The sequence below is a fragment of the Moschus berezovskii genome, chromosome 28 (assembly GCF_049115385.1).
Source record: "Moschus berezovskii isolate FMDL1 chromosome 28, NW_MosBer_1.0, whole genome shotgun sequence".
Classification (NCBI taxonomy): domain Eukaryota; kingdom Metazoa; phylum Chordata; class Mammalia; order Artiodactyla; family Moschidae; genus Moschus; species Moschus berezovskii.
In genome coordinates, this window is record NC_142487.1 from 3,924,311 (window position 1) to 3,950,002 (window position 25,692).

General features: G+C 39.3%; 2 protein-coding genes across 2 annotated transcripts in view; one reads left to right on the forward strand and one right to left on the reverse strand.

The window, feature by feature from the left end:
- The window catches only part of USP14 (ubiquitin specific peptidase 14), a 33,688-nt gene extending 27,848 nt beyond the window's left edge, over positions 1-5,840 (forward strand). The window contains exons 14-16 of the mRNA XM_055417124.2: positions 3,534-3,594; positions 3,948-4,055; positions 4,921-5,840. Of these exons, the coding sequence (XP_055273099.1) occupies positions 3,534-3,594; positions 3,948-4,055; positions 4,921-5,072 (321 nt within the window). The 3' untranslated portion in view covers positions 5,073-5,840. The remainder of the gene's footprint in view (positions 1-3,533; positions 3,595-3,947; positions 4,056-4,920) is intronic.
- Positions 5,841-7,774: 1,934 nt separating this feature from the next.
- The window catches only part of THOC1 (THO complex subunit 1), a 37,580-nt gene continuing 19,662 nt past the window's right edge, over positions 7,775-25,692 (reverse strand). The window contains exons 12-21 of the mRNA XM_055417123.2: positions 15,308-15,408; positions 13,617-13,683; positions 13,369-13,419; positions 13,211-13,281; positions 12,758-12,853; positions 12,136-12,201; positions 10,566-10,649; positions 9,386-9,533; positions 8,620-8,695; positions 7,775-8,180 (exon numbers count right to left, since the gene is read on the reverse strand). Coding sequence (XP_055273098.1) covers positions 7,885-8,180; positions 8,620-8,695; positions 9,386-9,533; positions 10,566-10,649; positions 12,136-12,201; positions 12,758-12,853; positions 13,211-13,281; positions 13,369-13,419; positions 13,617-13,683; positions 15,308-15,408 — 1,056 coding nt within the window. The 3' untranslated portion in view covers positions 7,775-7,884. The remainder of the gene's footprint in view (positions 8,181-8,619; positions 8,696-9,385; positions 9,534-10,565; positions 10,650-12,135; positions 12,202-12,757; positions 12,854-13,210; positions 13,282-13,368; positions 13,420-13,616; positions 13,684-15,307; positions 15,409-25,692) is intronic.

A 25,692-nucleotide genomic window follows, 5' to 3' on the forward strand; every position in this document is an offset into this window, starting at 1 on the left:
ATTAACAGGGTCTTTTGAAGAGGAAAAATTTTAAAAATTTGTTATAATTCAATCGGTATTTGTCTTCAGTTACTCTTGCTTTTAGTGTTATATCTAAGAAGCCATTACCTAGTTACAGGCCATGAAAGTTTATGCCTGTGTTTTCTTCTAAGGTTTTCATAGTTCCTCTGGTTAGGCTTTTTGATTCATTCTGGGTTAATTTTTGTACCTGAGATGAGGTACAGGTCCAAATCCTGTTGCATGTGAATATTCGGTTGTCCCAGCACTACTTGTTGAAAAGACTATTCTCTTCCCATCGAATGGTCTTTGCACCCTTGTAGTGAATCAGTTGATTATAGATGTGAGTGTATTTCTGGACCCTCCATTTTTTTCTGTTGGTATGTCTGTCCTTAGGCCGATACTGCAGTCTTTTTTTTTTTTTTTAATGATTTTATTTTTGACTGTGCTGTTTGTTGCTCCCTGGACTTTTCTTTAGTTGTGACAAGTGGGAGCTGCTCTCCAGTTGTGGTGTACAGGCTGCTCATTGCAGTGGCGTCTTCTGTCGCAGAGCACGTGGGCTCAGCAGTTGCAGCTCAAGGGCTCAGTAGTTACACTGAGTGGACCTAGTTGCTTAGCGTCCTGTGGGATCTTCCCAGACCAGAGATAGAACCCATGTGCCCTGCACTGCCAGGTGAATTCTTTAGCACTGAGCCACCAGGGAAGCCCAGGACTACAGTCTTGGTTACTGTGGTTTTGTAGTAGGGATTATAGCAAAGTAGGAAACTTCCAACTTTGTTCTTCAAGATTGTTTTGACTTTTCTGAGTCTCTTTTATTTCCATATTTATTTTAGGATGAGCTTGTCCATTTCTTCAAAAACAACTGGAATTTTGATGGAGATTGCATTGAATCTGTAGATCGATTTGGGGAGTATTTCCATTTTAATAGTATTAAGCTTTAGAATCCATGAACTTACTATGTTTTATGTAAGTCATTAAGTTTTTCAACAGTCTAATAGTTTTCAGTGTACATTTCTTGTACTTTAAATTTATTTGCAGCTATTTTATTATTTTTGATGTCTTTGTAAATGGCATACTTTTTCCAATTTCATTTTTGCATTCATTACATTGATTTTTGTATATTGATCTTTATCCTTTGTTGAAACAGTTTATTCACTTTTTTTCCTTTTTTTTTGAGAGATTGTGTATAGAATTGATGTTGTCTCTCAAACATTTGGTAGAATTGTCTTGGTCTGATAATCTTAGCCTGGAGGGTTCTTTTTCAGGAGTTTTTAAATTAAAAATTCAACTTTAGTTACAGGCTATACAAATAATTTATATCATATTTGGTTTGTGGAATTGTTCCATTTCATCTAGCTTGTCAGTTTTACATGTGCAGAGTTGTTCCTGTTATTCAGGTGTTTGCAGGGTGTGTAGTAGTATCCTGTTACATTCCTGATATTGGTAATTTGTGTCTTTTTTTTAATCAGTCTTCCTAGAGGATTGTCATTTTATTTGCTCTTTTCAAAGAACTAGCATGTTGTTTCATTGATTTTTTTGTTTTTCTGCATCTAATTTGATTGATTTCCACTTTTATTATTTCCTTTCTTCTGCTGCTTTGGGTTTATTTTCCTTCTTTTCTCTAGGTCCTTAAGTTGTGGGAACTTGGATTTTTTATTTCAGACTTCCTGTTTTCAAATATTAGTGGTGTAAATTTCCCTCCTGGCAGTACTTTCAAATTGTGTCCTACAAATTGTTGTATTGCATTTCTGTTTTCATTATGTTTCTTGTATTTTTAATGAATTTCCCTTGAGACTTCCCTTTGACCTTGGGTCATTTAGAAGTGTCTTGTTTAGTTCACATGCGTTTGGAAAATTTCCTGTTACTTTTTACTGATTCTGGTTTGAGTCTATTGTGAGAAAACACATGTGGGTGATTTAAATTCCTTTAAATTTGTTGGCTCAGGATGTGATCTGTTGGCATCTCTTCCCTGGGCACTTGAACATACATTTTACTGTTGTTGAGGGAGGTATTTTGTGATGCTGATTAGATCCAGTGGTTGATGGTGGTGTTGGTTTTTCCTGTAACCTTGCTGTTTTTCTGTCTAGTTGTTCCATCAGTTGAGAGAGGAGTGGTGAAGTCTTCAAGTACAATTGTGCGTTTGTATGTTTAACCATTCGGTTCTTCTAGCTTTGGCTTTTCATGTTTTTTAATTCTGTTATTTGGTGTGTACACACTTAGGATGACTGTCTTGGTGGAATGATTCTTTTATTATGTAGTGTCCCTCTCTGTTCTTGGTAATTCTCTGCATTCTCAAGTCTACTTTATTTGATATTAATTTTTCCATTTCTGCTTTCTGTTTGTATTTGCATGAAACATCTTTTTCCATTCTTTTACTTTAAATTTGCCCATATTACATTTGAAGGTAGTTTCCTATATTTTGCCTTCTGTTCTTTCGTTTCTCTTTTTTCCGTACTTGTCGGTTATGTGAACATTTTTTAGAATTTTAATTTGGTTTACATATAATGTTTTTCTAATGTATTTTCTTGTGTAGCTTTTTTCGTAGTTGCTCTAGGCGTTTAATAACTGTATAAAGGAGGAGTGGTTGACCTAATTGCCTTTTTGTTGTAAGATGCTTTGGCTTCTTGTCACTTTAGCTGTCACTTAAACTGCTGGCATTGTTTTCATTATCATTATAGATTTTAAGAACTTTGTGTCCATATGCCTAAATAAGTTGTTTGAATTTGTATTACACACTGGAATGTGTTGAGTCACGGGAGTTCCCGCCAGAGATTCTTGTCTAAAGTTGTGAATCTTTTTAATTTAGGTAAATACTTGCTGAATTAAATACTTCAGTTCATTTGGACTGAAGTGGCAGGTGACCATGGCTTAGTAGATTTAAGATAAGTTGCTGTAATTCTGTTTTTGTGAGGCAGCTCTTTATCCTCACCTACATGGTTTGATAGTGTGGGCAAAGCGGCAGAATTGACTTTCTGTTTTTCCGCCCTAGAACAGTGTTTATCTGGACTCTGTATTCACTGGTGTGCTCTAGGTTTAGTGGTCTGAAGTTGGTCCTGTAATCAGGATCTGCTGCTATACATGAGATTGTATAGTTAAAAAGTAGGGCTTTGGGATTTACAGTTTTATGTTAACTGTTGTTGTTGCTGTCGTGTCCGACTCTCTGTGACCCCGTGGACTGCAGTGTGCCAGGCTTCCCTGTCCTTTACCATCTCCCAGAGCTTGCTCAAACCCATCCATTGAGTTCGTGATGCTGTCCAACTGTCTTGTCCTCTGTCATCCCCTTCTCCTTCTGCCTTCAATCTTTCCCAGCATCAGTGTCTTTTCTAATGGGTTGGCTCTTCAGATCAGGTGGCCAAAATATTGTTAATTGTAGTTATATCATTTTAGCAATGTGTAAGGGAGATCATATCTTTCCTTTGTTTTGCCTTGGTGATTTGTATTATAGATAATAAATGTTTGTGGAGATACATACTCATAAGAGAATATAAATTTTAATTCCAGTACCATGAAAATTTAAAAAAATTTTTTCCCCTCAGGGTGACAAAAACAGTAGTCCCCAAAAAGAAGTTAAGTATGAACCCTTTTCTTTTGCTGATGGTAAGTGAAATCTTCAATTGAGTTTTACTGTGTGTAGGCTTTTTTTAAAAAAATTATACTGTCTTGCCACATAATCTGTTTCTTTCAGATACCAAGCTTAAAAAAAAGTTGCTTCTTAAAGTATAATTTACCTTAGTATGAGACAGTAAAAAAATCACTTTTCAGTGAATATATGTTCTGTAAATGATAGCATACTTATCTTTCATGACGCTTTTAGTGTACCATAGTATCTTAACTGGACTTTAATAATAGGGTAGTATTCTGTAGGCTAAATGTAAGTTGTTCTTCCTTGTTACTTGAGAAAGCACATATCTGTTCATATCTTATATTACTGGATTTATGTCTTTCTTTAGACATTGGCTCCAATAATTGCGGATACTATGATTTACAAGCAGTGCTAACGCATCAGGGAAGGTCTAGCTCTTCAGGCCATTATGTATCATGGGTGAAAAGGAAACAAGGTAAAGATTGGTTTTTTTTCCTTTCAATTGTTGCATACTGTTTTGACAGGTTTAAATTTTTTAACACATTTATTCTGAAAACTTTTTGATCTCAGAACCTCTTTTACCTTCTTAAATTATTGAGGATTCCGAAGAACTTTTGTTTATGAGAATTGTATCTTTAATATTTACTAAAATAGAAAACTGAGAAATTCATTTCAGACTGACATTAATAAAGTCATTACATATTAACAGATAATTTTTTACAGATTAGTTGTTTAAAAAATACATTATCTTTCACCACGCTGGGTCTTTGTTGCTGCTCAGGTGGGCTTCTCATTATGGTGGCTTCAGACAGGCTGTGGAGCACATGGGCATAGCTGTCCCACAGCATGTGGAATCTTCCCTCACTAGGGATCAAACCCATGTCCCCTGCATTGGCAGGCAGATTCTCAACCACTGGACCACCAGGGAAGTCCAAATAGCATTTTTAAAATAACAGTCTTTTCCAAAACAGAAAAACAGTTAATGACGTTGATTCACATTTTTATAAGTTTGTTTGGCTGAACAGGAGTCTCCTGTTTCTGCATTCTGTCTTCTGCTGCTTTTTCACACTGTGTAACCTCTGGAGAATTCCAAAGCACTCTTCAGAGAATGGTGGGGGTGGGGAGGCAGATGCTTTAGAAGTGTTATGAAAATAATTGTAATCTTCATGGAAACCCCAAAAAGATCTTGAACGTGAGTAGTCCCTGGACCACACTTTGAGAACTGTTGGTATGGCAGATGGAATACTACTGTGCCTAAAACTGCTTAGTACCTTTCTTGCAATGGAACTCTGAAAAAATCATCTATGAGATAAATTTTGTGTTTCTGTCTCACACTTTAGATGAATGGATCAAGTTTGATGACGATAAGGTCAGCATCGTGACACCAGAGGATATCTTACGGCTTTCTGGTGGTGGAGACTGGCACATAGCTTACGTTCTACTCTACGGGCCTCGCAGAGTGGAAATAATGGAAGAGGAAAGTGAACAGTAATCTTCATTTTAGCTATTTATGCTTAGGTGTGAAATAAATGTTATTTGTTGATCATTTCTGTAACCCAGAGCTTTGGAGGAAGATGTGTAGGTGGTTTTATGTGTTTCCCCTCATGTGGAACAAGAGAGGGCAGAAGCAGACCACTCTGTTCTCAACCTAAGAAATTACAGAAAAGAGAAAATTGCCTTTGGACTGTGCTGCCCTGTGTAAAGGTGGCAGGAAGAACTTTTTAAAAAGCTTATTGCTTGGATTAATTTTTAAAAATTATGAGTTGAAATGCCTTTCAACCATTATTCTGTGATAATTTTTCTCCCTGTCTTTTTCAGCCCAAGATTCAGCAATCAGATGTTTATTGCACACCTATTACTCTATTATTTGTTGTTCTTGCATGGTTCAAACCACCAGTGATTCAGTAGCTGCCCATCCTTTGCCTTATCTAACACAAATGTTGCCAGGAAGGTGGAAAGGAAGTAAGTTTGATCTCATTGTGTAACTCAGTGCTGCGTCCCCACCCCCATGGAAACATGGGTACAATCAAGTATTTGTCCAGCCTGACTGTTGCTGGCTTTTCATGACTTTAAAATAAATTGTGATCAAATAATAGTACATTTGATTATACATTTGTTACTGTGTCTCTGATGTACTATGGTTTGTACGTTGAACTTTGCTATGGTTTTGTAGTAATGAACCTTAAAATGTTGACAAGCTCCAGTTGCTTATTTTTAGAAAATGAGGATATTTAATAAAAAAAGAAAAAAGAGGGACTAACAGCTTTTGACCTCAAGTCTTTTGTCTGTTGGAGCTTGGCTGAAGTTCAGATATATTTAATACTATTAGTTTCTGCAGATGGTTAATTATGCGCTCAAGCATCTATTTGAAAATACTATCTTCTTCACCTGCTAGCCTAATACTGTTTAAAAAGAAACACAAAGTTGTAAAAGTAACAAAGTTCTTTGGATCATGAATGCAACCATGTTTATCAGATCTGTTCTTTGGCTCAGTTGGGTGAGTTTCTACTCTGTCAACTCCCAACTTCTTCATGTCTCAGAATTTAATACCAGTGATTTTTAGTAGAAATATTAAGAGTATGAGATACTGCAGTATATGGTAGATTTTAATACCCTCTAATCAATTCATTTTTGTTTTATTGTGAATGAAAGGATAGGATATCAGCTAACTGTCTTATTTTCTGAGTTATTTGCTGTTTTAAAAGGCTCTACAGAGCACAGCAATGACAAAAATATGGCCATTTTCCTCTCAAGTTTGAACAGTGTAATATAATCTAAGAATACTTAGAGGATAAAATAAGCATTTCAGGGAAACTTACCTGTAAATAGCTTCTTCAGCTGAGCTTTAATGCTGGCAGTCAGTCCTCCTCTTGCCTTGGGGAGAGTGCAGAACGGGAAAGGGAGGACGAGATCACGAGAACTGTAGTGGCTCTTTTATATATCGGTATGATGCTTGTGAACTGTGAACTTTTTTATTCATTGTCTTATTTTGTTCTGAACAACTCTGAGGACAAAAATTTAGCAATTAGGATTCAGATTTTATGACTTGGAGGATGCCGTAGCTGCTAGGTCAGGTTGGATTAGAACGAAGTAGAGGAGCCTTTGTGGGATTAGCATTTTAAATTGTAATCTCTTAACTGCCATTATGAAAAACTTGACTTCATTTTATTTGATCCAAAAAAGCATTATTCCAAAGATTTCTTGAACTGTAAGAAATTGGACTTCTACTAGTGTCTTTTAAACTGTTTGACTATTTTAGAATTCAGCCTCGCATATAAGATCTTTGAAAAGGAGAATAAGGAAAAAAAGTTGTGATTCCTGAGCGTGCCTTACAGGCTGTGCCCCCCACCCCGAGGCCCTTTTGATACCAGAGCTGTGCTGGAGCACTGCTGGACTGGCCAGCAAGGTAAAGCCCCAGCAGGAACATTTACAGTGTGACAGGCGCTCAGACCGCCCTCAGCATTTAAACCAGTGATGACCTAATCTTAGAGCCCTGAAGGGTAAGCTTATGTGGGAGTGGGAGAAGTAGACGGTCTGGTCCAGCCGTCACTCCACAGTGCTGTGCTGCTGTGTGTAGGGTGCTTTCATCTCATTGGGACTTCACAGCAATCCCTGAGGGGGATGTAGCCCTGTTTTAAGTGACTTGAGATGTAAGTTCTGTATGGCTAAGAGAATTAGGTTTTATACTTCACCCCATTTCAAGGTTGGGGGTTGGCACATTGTTATGCAGTGGGCCAGATATTTTCATATGTTTTAAGCCTGGTAGACCCTAAGTCTTCGTTGCAACCATGTACCTTTGTAGCATGAAAGGAGCCCATAGGCAGGCAGGACTTAAGTAAGGATCAGTGTGGCTGTGCCGTAAACGCTTTACTTGTAGAAAGAGGTGGCAAAAGGACCACTGTTTGCTGATCCTCTGCTTTAAAGCATATATGAGACTAGAGCGGTCATGCAGATTCAGGAAGTATTACTGTGGGATTCTCAGCAAGTTCAGTTCTGTGACTTCATGGCATGCAGGAAACACCATGCCCCTAAACACTGCTAACTGACTTACACATATATAATTAACAAAAATACTGTGTGACCTTGAGGTCACTTTATTCCGGCCATTTCCCCAACTTCTCCCCCTAAACCCTGAGGTCAATCATCAAGAGCCAACATACATCCTGTTGTTCGTGGAGCACCAGCCAGCTGTACAACTGTTATAAAAATGTTTATTGTTTACCAAAACCAGTGGACCTCTTATCAAATGCTGCTTGGTAACAAAACCTTATCACAGTTTTAATAATAATAATAAAAGAACGAAGCTAACTGTTTGTCTCATTGTCGTTAGTTAGACTTTCTGCAAGGTCACTTAGCCCAGACTTGTTGAGCGCGTTGATCAGGTTCTCCGGTGTCGCGTGCACCCCCTCCTGGTCCTGCCAGGCCACGAGCAGCTGCTTGGCTCTCATCTTCACGTCTTCGCTGTCACACTCGATCTGTCTAATTTCTGAGTCTTTCATTTCCAAGTAAGGAGCCAGGACCTTCCACTGTTCACCCAGTTTGTTGGCAAATACCTCTATTTGGTCCCCTGTTACAGGTTTGTCTCGCCGAACATCAGGACCTAGAAAACACAGGGAAGGTAATTATGAACAAAGTACGAGGGCATGTGTTAGTCAAAGTCCATAATGGAACATGGGGCCACTGAGACTTCAGTAAGCTTTATTTTAAAAGTAAAACAGTTCCTTTTTATATTTCCCCTGGTTGAATTCTTATGATCATTAGGGATGTTAAAACTAAAGCTGTTGCCTGTGTTATAATCATGGTTCCCTGAAACCAGTGGCCCCCAATCGAAACCCCGAGAATTAAGAGGTAAGAGGTGCATTCAAATGTAAGCGCTCTCCTTCCCAGCACTTTCACCACCAGTGCTTTAGGTTCCTCACTGTAAGCAGCAGCTGAGATAAACAGTAGAAGTTGAGAAGTAGATCAAATAACGTACCTCTCAACAAAGAACCCCAATCTTTTCCAATTTTGTAAAATAGCCAAGAAAATTCAATTCTTACTTTCATTTTCCTTCAGTAAAGCATCATTATCTTCCTCATCTTCATCCTCACCTGTTTTTATTTCTTCAGAAGGAGGCTACAATGAGTAAAAGGAATGTCTTAGATGCCAACTTCTAAAATCAGAGAAGGGGTAGTTTTGATCTTAGATAAGAGATTCCAATTATGGGGCCCAGAACTTCCCCCCCAAGAATGCTGAATGGGAACGTCAGGTAAGGATCGCAGTGGGACAGTGTTAACCTGGAGGAGGGAGGACTCCCTCCACCCCAGCCTGGGAAGAAGGGAGCCAGTAGGAAGCCCGGTGAGGTGACTTGCACGTCCCCAGCACATACATGGTAACAACCACCTAGGGCAGACCAGGGGACCAGCCATGTGCTTAACAACACGCTTGGACGACAACTTATGCATACAGTATAGTTATTACCATATTGTATTAGAAAAGAGAACAGAGTAGGAAGATAGGCCAGGTTGCCTCCCCCCACCCCATGGGCCCTGCCTGTGATAAAATAGAATGCATTGGCAAACAGGAAGAATAACCAAAGTATAATAACTTTATACAGCATGTAAAGTTACTTCATCAATTTATGTATTGATACTTCCTATAAATGTATACTCAAAGGCTTTATTTCCTCATTCTAAAACAACAGGGTTTGTGGATCATTTTTCCTACATGAATAAAGTGAAATTCAGCTCTTAGCTCAAACAGCAACAGCAGTTTTACAAAAGAGAACACCAACGGAAGGATAAAACACTCATCACTCCTACTTACTGGTAATTCCTTGGCTAGCTTTATTACCATGTTTTCGAGATATTCTGGCAAACTTTTAAACTGCTGGTTGGTTGGCTGGAAGAAGTGAGGGCTTCTCCGTGCTAACAGTCGTAGGGCTCTCCAACCATAATTTGAGTTGTTCACAGCCCTATAAAAAGAGACATCAATCTTGTGATTTATAGTTATTGATAATTTTTATATTCCCTTTGAGTTAATGTACTTAGTCTACCAGATGAAACTCTATGCTCAGATCAGTAGCTGAAGGCACCATTCTCACTTTGACCATAGCCCTAAAGAACCTCTCAGCATGCAGCTCACTTACAAATAGAAACCAGCAGTCCGAAGGGGCAGGTTCATAGGCAGCAAACACATTTTAAAAAGTTTACAGACATTTAAAGGAAAGTTAGTACGCATCCAGGACTGGCCAGAAGCCGTGTGTGGGGCCAGAAGCCATCTGCCTCAGCACCTAGAAAGACACTCAGGCTCACTGTTACTGAGCTTCTATCCACACGGGCAGTGCCGCCTGTCTCAGAGTACTTTATAGACCCGACAGACTGCATCATGTCATGTAATATCTGCTTTTCTAAAAAATTTGTATAACATCCGAACTTTCATTTGCTCAGTATCAACTATGGTGAATAAAAAGTGACTCCAAAACTGAAAAGGACAAAGCCAACAGCCTAGACCATAAACACCGACGCCAAGAACAGAATCTGCCAAGTGTTCCCTGTGATTGTAAGAGGTGGTGTACAGCATGGCAAGAAAAACTCCGAGACTAGAGATCGTGTTCCAGAAACAGGTGAGCCACAGAGAATCCAGAGCACAGATCTGTTCCATTTAAAATTTTCTGCAAGGGATCTGGACGCCCCAACGAGGTCTTAGGGTAGCTCATTATCAGTGGCCATTGGACATACCGTGAACTGAAGGGGAACAGAGAGAAGAGGTGACAGATGGGTTCTAAGGGGATCTTTCCACTTCTGACACAAAGCATAATTCTAAGTTGCTTGTTTGTCAAAATGGGAATGGTCGTTGAAATCAGGACATGGACATGGAGTAACATGAAGTTTGCAGATAACCTCATCTAAGAGAAAGGTACTACTTGTACCAGTGGTCTTTAGTGTTCTGGTATATATGCAGTGCTTAAGATAGAGGAAATCAGCTCATGAGAAACATTACTTACTTGTATTCAGTTTCAACCATGTTTTCAGGGTCTGCCTGTTCAATGGCTTCTTCAAAGAATTCCTCCAAAGTTGGCATGTATTCCCTAGGTGTTAAAATAACTAGTGAAGATCATGTGTGTGCTTAATACTCATAAAATGGAGGCAATAAAGATTCTAATATTAACCACACTGATTTACAGTTAGATTACTTAGGAACTCAGGTTTTTAAGGAGGTGATGCAAAACTAAACTTCTCAAAGGGGACAGAGGAGGGCAATATATACAGTCTAGTCTGGAAGGGAACACACACAGCACTGCACACTGTCACGTATGACAGTGCTGCCATCACACAGGGCAGCCAGGGGTTTAAGAGCATTTAAATTTGACCAGCAAGCAGGAGGTTTTCACATCCACATCCGTGGATAATTAAAAACCAGAACCAAACTGAAATGATAACCAGACAACATGGTTTAACACTGAGCTTAGTTTAGACTGTTACCATGGTAGCATGATTGGTTTTTAACTGCATCTTGAATTTGTATTTAGAAATAAAATTTGATACACTCAAGCAAGTAAGACCCAATAATTTGATCAGATGACATATTTGACTAAAAGATGGGTCTCTTCAAAGAGACTTAAATTTTGTCATATTGAAATGACAAGTGACTGTGTTTTCTTTTTTAAAAAAGACATCACATCTTTATACAATTTTTAAAGGTTATTTCCCATTTACAGTTATTACAAAACATTAGCTATATTCTCTGTTGTACAAAATGGCTATAATTTCTTGTTGCTAGAAGATTTACTTGTTTTTTCAAATTTTCCTGGTCCTTTTTGAGACTGTCATGTTCCTTTTAGTTGCTTATTCTACCTGTTGATTCTTAGTCATGGTAAATCGTTTTAGGTTTGGATGGTGAGCTTATCTTTAGACTTATCTGTAGAATCCCTGAGTGAATTAGGTAGAAGATGTGATTTCCCCCCTCCCCCTAGAAAAAGCTTTCTGCCATCAGCCTAAGAGTAGGTTGTTCCTTCACACTGCTGCTGGTAGTGTAAGTTTAAACTCTGAGGCCACATAACAGCAGATATGGTTATAATTCCTCAGGGAAGACCTTTTTCTTTTTGCCCACATCTCAGGTGGGAGTGGATAAGCTCCTTGCTTCCTGTGCCAGTGAGCGAGTCCCTCTTCCTTCTGCCCTGCCTTTTTACAGAGTGTTGAGGGCCCAGCTTTACCCAGGGGCACTCAGTGATTAATCTGCAGTCCTGAAGCCTTACTTTCTGTCCTCTGTTGCTGTAAAACCCGCATTCTTTGGTTCCCAAAGCAGAACTCAACCTGCACTGCTCCCCAGCTATAAGTAACTGAGCTGCAGTTCTTGCTCTGATTTTTCATTCTCCCTTCTTTTGTGAATCCTTCTTTCTTGTGATTTCTACAGTTATTTTATCAGCACCTCTAGGTGTTTTATGGAAAGCTATATTCTGCTGAGCTGAAGTCAACAATAAATTTTAAAATTTCTTTTGAGCCCCGCTTACAGCTGACAAAAAATTCTATGCTAGTTAACATTTGAGAAAAGCAACACTTCATATGTAAACTTGCCTTGTCTCTGATTTACAGGCTTCCATGTTGTCAGGACAGAGATTCCAAAGCCTTGTTAACTCATCACTACAAAACACACAAAAATAAATATGTTGTTTATGGACACCATTCTCTTATACATTAAACCTATAAAAATAGTTGGAGTAAATAGTGAGTTTTGGGGTAGTGATGAGTTTTGATCATTACATTTTGGTATTTAGCAAATTTTCTATATGAGCGTATGTTTTATTAAGTAATAACAACCATTAACTTCTTTCTAAAATAATCAAATGCAATATAAAGCAAAGAGTAGTTAACTGGTAGGTAGAAGAAATGAAAGGATTATAGTACCCTGAGACAACCAGAAACAAGATGCATCAATCTAACAGCACGTGGATTGTCTGGCGTGGAAAATATGGCAGAACCTATAGCCGTGGATCTTGGAAGCCGGAGACAAAACAGAAGTTCTGTTTTGTATGAACCCTACAGACTAATCAGGTGTAGTTTGCTTTAGTCATCTATGTACATACCAAACACAAGAAACTTGGAAAAACACAAAGCCTGGAGAGTTCTTACAGAAATATTTTCACGATATAAAAGCTTCTATGATAACATCCCCCGCTGTGGAGACAGGTTTACCTACTTTCCCATCAGAATTTTTTTGCTGGGCCCTTTCCCCAGGAAGTCCTCTGGCGCTGTTCTTTTCCGTACTGCTCTTGTGGGCTTGGTGTCTGATGCTCTGTGAAAACACACTGGGATTTCAGATGGATGGCAGAGATGGAACGGTGTTAAACGTATAAGAAAATTTAGCTACTGTTTTCTTTCTAAAGTACATGGACGCTTCAGATTATCACACTTATCAGAGAGAAGACAAAAATGTCACACGAGGGGACAAAACTACAAGATGTGGGTACACAGCAAGCATTTTCCCCTCAATAATAACAGAAGTAAATCAAAGCAGTTGTATTTTTATAGAGTACAGTTTATACTGCTACATGAATACATTTACACATATCTGTATGTCATGTAAAATAAACGTGTCAAGCTATATTCCGAAATGCCTTTCTCATACTGCTTCAGATGAGTATACATTTACCTTTCTTTCACAAAACTTGGGCAGCCTTCATTTTTCCATGAGTTCCAGTTTTCTTCAGTGTTTAATATATGCTGGGGAAAATAAATTACATTTCCATAATGAAGCCTTCTGAGAGTTTACTGGGTGCTAAAAAGACTATGTAAATATAAAACACATACCTCTACCATCTTTGAAAATCTTTCTCCATCAGGGGGGTTTTCAGATAGTAGCTGTGATTAGAAAGAATATACTAAGCTTTCAACAACTTTCTGCATCATAGGAGTGGTTGTAGGCAGAGAACCAAGAAGTGTTTGTGGTCTTGTACCTGAGCTTAACTTTATCCTTATTTTCCTATTTGGGGCTGAAACAAAGAAAATTCTAAATTTTCATTTTGTTCAATCATGGGTTTGTTGCGTGATGAACTTACTTGATAAACTGATTTTGTAGTATCTTCAATCCAGAGTGATTGCTCATCAGTTAAAACATAGTTTGAACTGGGAAACAAAGCAATAAAAGCATGCTTGAGTTACAAGAATGTTTATTCAACTTGAAGGTTTATCTACTGTCTGAAACACAAAGCATGTAACAGAGAAGTGAACTGTACTGTAAACAGTGTCAAAAATTACCAAATTGAGATCACAATGTAAGAGAAAGTTCTTGTATTTTATTCTTTAGAAAGATGGTTGGAATTGAAGCCATTAAAGTATATAACGGTATTGGAATAAAACATTCAAAGAATCAATTTGATTAACTATGAACAGAGCAATGACTGTTTTCTAGAATAAGTTCAATATGGCATAAAAGCCTCAGAAAATATTAACATACTCCTCTCCAAGATGCAGTCAAATAACTTATACTGTGTTCCTTTAAAACACATTCTAAACCTAATAAATGAAATCCCCAAACCCTAGAGAAGGCTGCAGACGGACCCAAACTGTTAGCAGCTGCTATTATCAGCTCTCACTGTGTACTCGGTTCTCTGTGGTTTGTAGCCGTCCAGTGAATACTGATAATGCCAGGATCTAAGAACTTCACATACATTATTCATTAAATTTTCAAAAGGAGGCAATGTGCATATGTTAAACAGACTGCTGCTGCTGCTATTGCTAAGTCACTTCAGTCATGTCTGCCTCTGTGCGACCCCATAGACGGCAGACAACCAGGCACTCCCGTCCCTGGGATTCTCCAGGCAAGAACACTGGAGTGGGTTGCCATTTCCTTTCCAATGCGTGAAAGTGAAAAATGAAAGTGAAGTAACTCAGTCGAGTCCGATTCTTCGCGACCCCATGGACTGCAGCCTGCCAGGCTCCTCCGTCCATGGGATTTTCCAGGCAAGAGTACTGGAGTGGGTTGCCATTGCCTTCTCCGTGTTAAACAGACTACAGGGGCTCAAAGCTTAGGTCTGAAGCTTAAATTCAAACCCAGGTCTGCCCCTCGTTTCTACTATGCCATACCACACCTCCAAAACAGACGAGGATAAGACCTTTGAGTGCTTCCTGTGTGTTACCTTAAAATTACAAGTCTGAAAGCTGAAGTGCAGCTAGTGAGTGAGGAAAGTGGGATTCAAAACCAGCAGGAAGAAAGCCACGTTCTTTACACAACTGACACAACACTGCCCTACACACTTCCATCCAGTTACGGGGAGCTCTGCCTCAGGGATGCATGGGACAAGAAGCATGGGGCTGCACTACAGGAGGAGGCATGAGACTGACAGCACAGGTCTTGAGCAGGTTTTCTGAAAAGCCAAAGGAACCAGAACTCCTCCGTGCCTCAAAAGATTTAATTTTTTTCAGTTGTAATGTCCTAGACAGTCCCACACCTGGAGAAAAACCATTACTGGCTGAGTCAGCAAATGAGGTTGGCAGAAGTTGTGAGCGAGGTGAGGAACAGCTCCACCCACGACAACTGAACGCCGGGATGCCTGGTGCTCACCAGGAAAGACACTGAGCCTTTTCTCTACAACGAATTCCTTAGTGTCTTGTATCTTACAAAAGCCCTTGATTATCTAGTTTTCAGGGATGTGAGCCTTACAAATGAGCCCAGTACATAAAATACATCAACAAGCAATCTTTCTCTTTGCTGCCATTTATAAGCCATTTACTACCTATGTTGACTCACCTTTTGAATTTGACCTGCCCCTTGAGATACTGAAATAAAATGAGATACTGCAGCAGGATGTGCCGACGGAAGTTACTGTCACTCAGCTGTAAATCCATCAGCTACTCAAAAAAGAAGAACAACACAGAACAGCACATGAAATTCAAACTCTGCCTAATGGTACAGGGGATGTGCCTACAGAAATGGAAGATTTCAACTCAAAAAATATGCAGAGAAAAAATATGTACGTGAGCCATTACCACACAAGCCCCAGGAGAGTGTAGCAAAGGCTTCATTTAGAATTCTTAATCAGTTATGCCATGAGATTTATGTTGGTCATTAACAATGCTCTATCTGTGGTCCTGAGGTCAGAACAAAGGGAGACATATAAAAAAGTAAAGGCAAGAAAGAATGACATATAAAGAAAAAGTGGCCAAAAGAGGGTCCCCGTGGATAAACAGTGCCAAGAGATGCAGCACTGTGTAGTCCTAAAAGTGCCTGCAGCAGGGTGGGTGCTCAATGACAAGAAAATGAGAAGATTCAGAAGTGAAGAATCACCCCTGAATAAAACGGACTGTTGTATTTTAGAGAAAATCATCACACCTGTATTATCACAGGATCTCAATGAGAAAGGACTTGAAGGTCATTTGAGAAAGCTCTTCAACAACACTGCCACCTAGTGGTCGCCCTGTAGGATGACCTCAGTGATGGAGGCAGCGTCTGACCAGTCCCTAGAGGCTGAGGGCAAGCTGCTGCTCTCTGTCCGTCCTCCGCCGCAGTGCCTGCCTCACCGTCACCCTGCTCACGATGGACCTCCTACACACCTGCCCATGCTGTTCTGCCCCCGAGACCTAAAGCAACAATGGGAGGTTGCCAACTTCTACAGGAATAACCAGTGAGACTCCTGACAGCCCATGGAACCAGCTCCAGGTCCCAAGTTCCTTGGGCGATGCTTCCATCTACTAACCCAGCAGCTGGGCTACACCCTCTCCTGGAGAAGCCATTCTGACCTAAAGACGAGAACAGTCACTAGCTGGGGCCTGGGGCAGGTGTGCAGAAGGTCAGTCGTGTGAGCAACTGAAGCAGGCACAGCCAGCAGGGGATGGACGGAGCAAGAGAACAGCCATCCTGGGAGACCTGTCACGCGGTGGCCAACAGTCATTAGCCATATTGCTCACCAGCCACTTCTCCTCCAGGGCTGGCTCTTGTTCAAACAAACCCCATGTCTTTTCTGATTCTGTCATCTTATTAACCATTCCTAACCAGTAAGCTGAATGGCATGCTCCCAGCCTTCCCTTCCTCCAGTCCTGGATGACTGTTTCTCCACCTGGGCTCTCAGTTCCCTGACCTCAACTCCATTGACCGTCACCACCCCTTCTCCTTGGTCCCCCACTACCACGGCCCCAGCCGGGCCTGGCCGTCAGTCAGACGCCCCAGCTCTGAAATCTTTACTCACGAGCTCCTATCCCTCCTGGTCTGCCACTCAACTGCCCAATGTACTTAATAACTGAGAACTTCTGTTCCTCGAACCCTTACTTTCTGCATATCTCTTAAGTCTCATCCTGTTTTTACTCTACCCCTGTTTTAGTCTAGACAAAGGGTCAGGAAACATTTCCTTAAAGCGCCAGAGAGTAAATACTTTAGGCTCTGTGAGCCAAGAGGCATGTGATGGACAGTATGCAGGGACTTAATGGAAACATGTAAGATGTTAAAAAACAAGCAGGAAGTGGGCCATGTGGCTTGTGACCTGTGGTCAAGGGACCCCTGCCCTAGACCACATGGTCTAGCTCTTTTCAATCACCTTTTTGCCAACTTCTTTCACACCCTTGTCCCGTACTTCTGTCACATCTACCAGGCAAAAGGGCAACTTGGATCAAACCAACTGTTGGTCACCTTCTCTATCCTAACACTGAGGCTCCCCATCGAGGCTGCAGGTAGACCCGCTTCAAAGAAAAGAGAAATCTCACAGCCATGCAGATGGAACCACCACTATGCTGTCTCCAGTTTAGAAGTCTCCCTGACCTCTAATTAGCATCTTCACCCTCCAAGCCTTCTCCACAGCGACTATCTCAACCCCAGCACTTAGCAGAACACTGCTTGCTACCCAGCCCTCTCGCTCTCAGTGGGTAACCACCTCTACCTTCAACGAGGAGGAAAAACTCACTAAACTGGATGTTTCCACTGCACCCCCATCCTCGTCTGCCTCATTCCTCAGGCACAACATCACCGCTGGAGCCGATCCTTCTGTCTGGATGTCCCATCACTACCTACCCTGGTGCTTGTCTTCAACCCTTTTTTCTTTCCCACTGAACATTTAATAACTTCTCTCAAAAAGATCCCGCACCTCACCTTATCCTCCCCGAAGAGCAAAGCTTCTTGAAAGAACTGGCCACATTCAGTGCTTCCATCCAGTCCTCAGCCTGCCTGCCACAACCCGTGGGGCACTGCGCCACCAACCCACGGGAAGTGTTTCCATCAAGATCACCAATGACTTACTTGTTACATCCAGTGAACACTCTTCACAGTCCTCATCCTGCCTGATATGCTCGGCTTCCATGAAGTCGCATCTTTCTAGTTTTCCTCCAATTCTCAATCTTCTTCCTCTCCTCTCCTTTCTTCCTTCTCCCTCAAGTGCTGATTTTCTTCAGGATTTGGTTTGATGCATTTTTCTCCTTCTAGTCTACACTCTCTTTTTGAATTACCACACATAAGCTGTTAAACAAACTATATGCCAGATCTATACTTTCATCTCACTCAGCTCCAGATCTGTGTCCTCAAGAAGCTACTTCACACCTCATCTGAATGTCCCACTGACAATTGATCAGATTTTCCCTTCAAAATAAAACACACCAATTTCCCCAACAAAGTCTGCTTTTCTCCAGTGTTGGCTAATTCACGGAGAGGCTCCACCATTCACCTGTTTGCCTAAACTACTCCAGGAAGACTTCCTGGAAAAAGCAGCAACCGTGAACCACAGGAGCAAACCTAAAGTTGGAGCACGTACACATGAGAAGAAAGAAACAGGACGAACAAAGACAGCGGCAAGTCCTTGAGGAGTTCGGTCTGGGACTCCTGGCTGGAAGAAACAGGCACTGTTTATGAACTTTTCACCTACCTCGAGCTTTAAAAAATCATCTTTTCCACATTTACTTTTTATGTTGGATGATAATTTCCACATTTACTTTTTATGTTGGATGATAACTTTTTTTTTAATAAAAACAACAGATTGAAAACAGGAGTCAACAAGACATTGAATCAGATGGGAAAGACTAGTTTGATCATTTAAACTAACTGCTTCACACGATCCTTAAGAAAACAAGGCCTCAACAAGTTAAAATGACCCCTGCAAGGTCACATAGCAGTTAGTAAGAGGTAAAACTGAAACACTCAATTGTATTCTTTCTTCCACAATATACATTTTCTGGTTCTACTTTTCTTCAGTTATTTTTAACAGTACACATTTACATGATGCAATGGGTCAAATATTTTTTTGTTGTCTTTGTTTTGTGAATAAAAGGCCGTTTATTGTCCTTAGTTTTTACTGTACCTCTTAGGCTCAGGCCTCAGCCTTCCTGATTATTATCCTAAACCTAAAAAGGCTCAGGCTACCCTTAGCTATCCTTATGTGCCTTTCTGTCAATAAACTGTACACATAAAAAATATCCTTTTCTGCACATTTGAAAATTTTGATAATAAAAAATTAAAACGCAAAACAATAACCCTTGTAAAATTAAACTTAAATATGAAATCTTCCATTTCTGTTACTTTAATACAAAATACTTTAAAAAAACCTTTGCTAGAAAACAAAATATTAAGAGCATTTTCTTTGATCAAATTCTTAACTAATTTGTCATTAACACATTAGATCAAAATGACTAATTTTCAAATTATGGAGTATTTCTTAAAGTTCAAAAAGGCACAGTTAAGTAATACAACATTCACGTCTCATGATCCAGTTACATATCAAATCTTAACATTCTTACTTGGTTCACGTTTGTTAAAGAAACAGAATATCATTGAAACTGCTGACGCCCGTCTAGACGCTCCTTTCACTATGGCAAGCACTGCCATGCATTTGGTGTTGATGATTCTAAAGCTTATACTATTATCTATACAATGCATCAATTAATAATATATGAAGGTATTTTGCATGTTTTCAAACTATACTACGTGCATTACTCTGCAAAAAGCTAAGTTTCATACATTATTTCTGACATGTACAGCTTAATACATGGAGCTCTAGTTCAGGGGTTGGCAAATTTCTGTTAAGCGTCAGTCTGTAAATTATCTTAGGCTTTGTGGTTGTACCGTCTTCACCACGACTACTTCTCTCTGTTATTGCTGGGCAGCAGCAGCAGACACCATGTTAAGAAGTAAGTGTAGCTGGGAGTCAGAAATGCTCATTTACAGAAACATGCAGTGAGCGAGGTGCTGAACCCTGTTCTAAGTCACCCATTTTCGGTGATTTATAGAACTCAATGGGATAAAAATTTACGATAGGTTACCACCCACCCACCCACTCTCCTACTTACGAATATTTGGTTAGTCCCACATTTTCACTCACAAACACATAGGTTACAATCAATGAGTCTTGTGTGTGATTCTCGAGGGCCCACTTCTTGGAAAAGTTTTCACTTTGCTCTTTATTATAAAATTGCTCTGCAAAGTGGCTGTTTCAATTTATAATCTTTAACTAGTGGTGTGTGCACTACTAGCTATCTGTTCCCCACAATTCTGTCTATATATTTTTTGTTAGGATATTTAAATTTTGCCAATTTGTTATGTGAAGTGATTATCTCATCATTTAAGTTTCTTTAGCTACTACAGATGTTTAGCATCCTTTCTAAGCTCATTAGCTATGCAGGTTCCTATATCTGTAAGTTACTTGTTCATACCATCTTTCCAGTTTTCCATGTGGCAGTGTTTTTGTCAAAGGAATATTCAGGATAGTAATCTTTCTTGGTTCTGGAGGTGGTGAATACCTTCTAGTTTTGTGGCTTGTCTTTTCACGCTGTCTAGTTCTTTTTTCTTCTTTATACCTGTACTGATACTTACTCTCTGTTTTAATTATTAGACCTTTATAGGTCTTAATATCTGCCTGACAGGGCAACTGTTCCCACCTTCTTCTAAATTTTCCTAGTTACTCTTGGCATTTGCTTTTCCATAAACTTTAAGATCAACTATTCAAGTTCCTTTAAAGAGCCTGTTTGGATTTGATTCAAAACACACTGGATTTATGGACATATTTGGAGAGAAGTAGCACTGGGTCTTCCTATCTATAAATGTCATCAAACCTCTTCAGTTTTATAATTTTCTCCATGAAGATCTCTCCCAGGTATTAGTTTTCACTGCTGTTTTAAACAACATTTTGTTAACAGGAACACTATTGATGTTTTCCTTTTGTAACTTTGCTGAAGCTTCTTCAATTCAAACAGTCTGTTGGTTCTCTCAGATTTTCTTTGTAGACAATTCTGCTGCTGCTGCTGCTAAGTCACTTCAGTCGTATCCGACTCTGTGTGACCCCATAGACGGAAGCCCACCAGGCTCCCCCGTCCCTGGGATTCTCCAGGCAAGAACACTGGAGTGGGTTGCCATTTCCTTCTCCAATGTGTGAAAGTGAAAAGTGAAAGTGAAGTTGCTCAGTCGTGTCCGACCCTTAGCGACCCCATGGACTGCAGCCTACCAGGCTCCTCCATCCATGGGATTTTCTAGGCAATAGTACTGGAGTGGCTTGCCATTGCCTTCTCCGTGTAGACAATTCTATTGCCTTCAAATACAGACAGTGCAGTCTTTTCTGTCCGAGGCATACAACTCTCATTTCTGTTTTCTCTTACTGAAATGGCTAGGTCCTCCATTACAGCACTGAACAGAAATATGGTTGGTAGACACCCGTGTCTTGTTCTTGAAATTACTGAGAATTGTTTTGAATTCCCTTCTGATTTGTTTTTGTAATAAGTATTAGTTATTATTTAGTCTTTATTTTTAAAAAATAACTACAGCTGATTTATTGGTTTTTACAATATATTTTCATCTCTATTCATAAGTGAAATTGATACTTTTTTTTCTTGTTCTGTCCTTATTGTGATTTCATTAAAAAGTTACATTAATCTTATAATTTGAAAGGTATCACTTTGGTTACTATTTCCTTGTTCTGTGTTTATTCTGGTTTTTAATTTCTTTGTGAATCCATTTTGGCAATTAATTATTCTATGAAATTGCTATTTCATTAGATCTAAAAATACAGCAGTTCAAAATATAGTCTCTTACACATTTTATTGTCTCGTGACTTCCAATTACTCCTATTTTTATTGCTAACAATGTTTATTGGTACCTTTTCATTTTTTCCTTGGTCAGGCTTGTTCTATGAGAACTGTTACAAAAATTCTTTTTATAAAATTTTTCTTTTCAAGCTTTTGGTTTTGCTATGTTCTATACTCTGATGCTGGGAGGGATTGGGGGCAGGAGGAGCAGGGGACGGCAGAGAATGAGATGGTTGGATGGCATTACCGACTCGATGGACATAAGTTTGAGTTGACTCTGGGCATTGGTGATGGACAGGGAGGCCTGGCATGCTATGATTCATTGGGTTGCAAAGAGTCAGACATGACTGAGCAACTGAACTGATAGCTTCTTATATTTCATTAATTTGTGCTATTATCTACTTCTCTCAAGGCTGATTCTGTATCTTTTTGAGCTGATTAAAGTTTTCATTAGTGCATTTCAAGTAATATTTTTACCTCTCACTTTGTGAGCCACACATGACATAAAAATACTTCCAGTCTGCTGTATAATAACATATTTATAACAAATTCAGAATTTCCATTGTGGTTTCCTCTTTAACTCCTGGAGAATGCTTTTCATGTTTCCATACATTCACATCTTTTAAAACTATCCTTTTCATAGTTCTAATTGCCTTGTGGCCAGAGAATGTGTGTATTCTGCACAAGAGGAAATCTCTGAAATAGACTGAGACTCCCTTTATGACCGAGTACACAAATTTTGTGAACATTCCACGTGTACTCAAAACATTATCTCTACTTGTTGTGTACAAGTTTCCATATATATATCAGGATTATTTTTTTATTATGCAGACCTTTCATATACCTGTTAATCTTGGTCTGCCTGAACTATCGGGCACTCAAGTTCATTATTGCTGAAATCTTCCATATACCTACTAATCTTTAGTTTACTCAACCCATCAGTCTTTAATGAAGGCACTTAAAATATCCCACTATAACTGTGGAGCTGCCAATTTCTCATATTGTTTGAAGTTTTTCCTGATATATTTTGAGGCTATATTATTAAGTGCAGGTAAGTGTATGATATCTTTTTGGTGGCTCATTCCTTTAATATGCATTCCTTCATCCTGCTGCTGCTGCTGCTGCTAAGTCACTTCAGTCGTGTCCGACTCTGTGTGACCCCTCATCCTACTTAACATTTTTTGCCTTAAATTTTATTTGTATTTATGTAGCTTTCTTTTTGTTGGTATTTGCCTGGTATGTCTCTTTCCACCCTAATACTTCACCTTTTTTGATCAGTTTTTAGTTATATAATCCTCTGTGGTTGCAAATTATTACGCACATGCTCTATATTCCAGTTGTTAAATTTCTCTTGTGTTCTCTTTTCCACTAAGTTTAAAGCTTCTTAGGTCTATTTTTATTGCTTCTTAATGCAAACCAATGGAATCACAAAGCTTAGCTATGCACTGCAAGGAAACTAGAAGGGTAAGATTATAAAATGCAAATCTCTTTAAAAGGAAACCATTATTCTCTGGAAGACAAACCAACAGCAATATAGCACAGAAATCTATGATTTTCTCTTGGGCCTTTGGTGATGTGGGCTTCTACCTGCTTTATCTGAGCTAGTTTAGAATGTTTCCTTTACTTCAAATAAGAGTGCTTGTATATAATCTCCAGTTTGCCTAACAATTTGATAAAAATAATATATCAATTTTAATATTAATTTTTTCTGTTGATTGATTAGCCTTTTCTTTTCTGTGAAAGCCCACTGACTTGTCAGTCTCAGGGAGTAGGGAATAGGACAGCAGTCTTTCTGATACAAAAGTAGCATTGCTGCAGGAGCTGCCTATTTCTCAATTTAAAAAATGAGTATACTTATAAAACTGATCAACTGTGTATCTTGAGAGATTTCAAGGAAAACATAACCTCTCTCAAGTGTACTACAGTTCTTTCTTAAATTGTTTAAAGGGACCACCGAGTTCCTACATAATCCTGGGAAGGTGTTCAAGTGGCAGTGACCACCCTCGTTGTGAATATTTCTTTTCAAATGTCTGTCAGCACTTATGTTTATATACTGACTTTTTTGGTGTAAATCCTGACTATGTAGTGCTCTCATTTCTAGAGAAGCTAACATTTTTAATGTTTCTTTTGCTATAGTTATTATCAATTTCTATTACTCTGGCTAATAACATAGTCACGATGGGTCATTTCTCATTCCAGCTTTATTCTTATATCAATTAACCAGTCATCTCTGCCAATTCTTTTAGAATTTGTTCTTCTTTAGAATTAGGCTCCAGATCCAGAGCCTACACTGGCAGGGTATTTTTTTTTTAACCCTATCTTTAGTCTTTCCTACATGGCTGCTTGGCAGCCCCAAAGAATTTACTCTTATCTTGTTTGCATAACTATGGCTTGACTCACACTTGGAAGGGATTCTAAAAACAAGAAAGAATGATGAGTATGCCCTAAACTTTCTACTATGTTCACTGACATTCATGGAGCTGCCCTGCGTCAGACCCAAAGGTACAAGAGTGTCAAAAAAAAGATGGCAGCTCAGGCCTCCCACCTTGAGAACTGTTTCAGGTTGGTCTGATTTCATGTGCTGATAAAAGGTTTAGTAATTGTTGTTTGCCTTCTCAGATGAGTGGAAGCACACTCATACGTTAAAACTGGCATGAGTGTCAGCAAAAGTCTTTGGACAAACTACAGTTAGTAAAACTCTAAAGGTTCATCAATGCCTGCAGTGTACGCTGGAAATACATGGGAAAAATATGAAAATTGCACAAGAAGGGATCTATGTTGAAATTTAAGATAAACTTGCTGTTTAACAGGCAAGAAATGGAAGTAAAAATGCAAAACATCACTCCTTACATTCTTTGCTGCAATTCTCTGTGCCTTTTTTCTTTCCGTACTGTAAAGTTTTAAGCTTCTAAAAGCTGCTTTTACCTCTGTCATAATATTACCTAGTGGGATTCCAGTGCTTAACCTTGAAAGCTCACGCTGTCTGCACTGGTGAAAACCACTCACAAAGAGTCAGTAAAGGAGACACTATTCTAGTTAGACAGTTTTTTTTTTTGCCTCAGCAGAAATATTTCTCCCCTATTTTCTGGTACCTATTGTTGATATCTGTAATCTGTTCCAGTATATCTGTGGGGTTTTTTTCCCTCTCCCCTCTGTGGTGGCCTATTTAAGGTTTTCTCTTCATACTCATAGGTAACGGCATAATGTACTGAAGTATGGATTCATCTTTATCCTGCTTAGCAGCTGCAGCACACTTTCAGTGTGAGAACTTGGGACTTCCTTCAGTCCCTTAGTTTTTCCACCATTCTCTCCCTCTGTTCTTTGGAAATCCTCCTTAAATATATGCTGGAATTTCTCAGTCTATCTTCCATGGCTCCTAACTGCTTTCAGGTTAGCAAAAAAGTCTATCTCTCTGTGCTGTGTTTTGGGTGAACTTTTCACCTCTCATTCGCTTGTCATCTGTGTCCAATCTATTGTTTAATTCTATGTGCTGTGCTTTCAATGATCGTATTTTTCATTTTCAAGACTCTCAATTAGTTGTCATATTAAACTGTTCTATTTCATTTCTGCTCAAATATTTCAGTTTCACAATTTCCTATTCTCAAAGGATGTTCTATTGTCAGTGATCTCTTTGATCATCCAAAACATACATGTTTTTAAGTTTTGGAACATATACATCAATAGTTGATTTTGTTGGTGATCTTTCTTAGCACTGAATTTCGGAATTCATCAGAGTTTTGAGTGGAAGAACAGCCTTTGGCAGAAGAATGGTAATATCTATCTTAGCTTCTTTTCAAAAGTGGGTTAATTTCTACCCCAGTCTCTGGCTTCAAGCAGGTCAATGTGGCTCCGGCTGCTAGTCCCACACGGAACCCACCTGGTCTCACTTATAGCCAAATCCTTGGGTGCCACCACCTGCTTGGAATATAGAATCCAGGAGGCCCAAGGCTTGCTTTTCACTTACTACTTGGCAGTTTTGGTCCATGAAGATATTTATCCAGCTTTGGATAAGGAAGCCCAGCTTTGTCTTTGTGGTTTTCTCTTTTTATATCTTACTTATCATTGCTATGTGTTTGGAGCAAAAGAAGTGAGCTGAAACAAACTCAATGTGCCATCCTGACTAGAAATTTACATAATCCCTTAGCA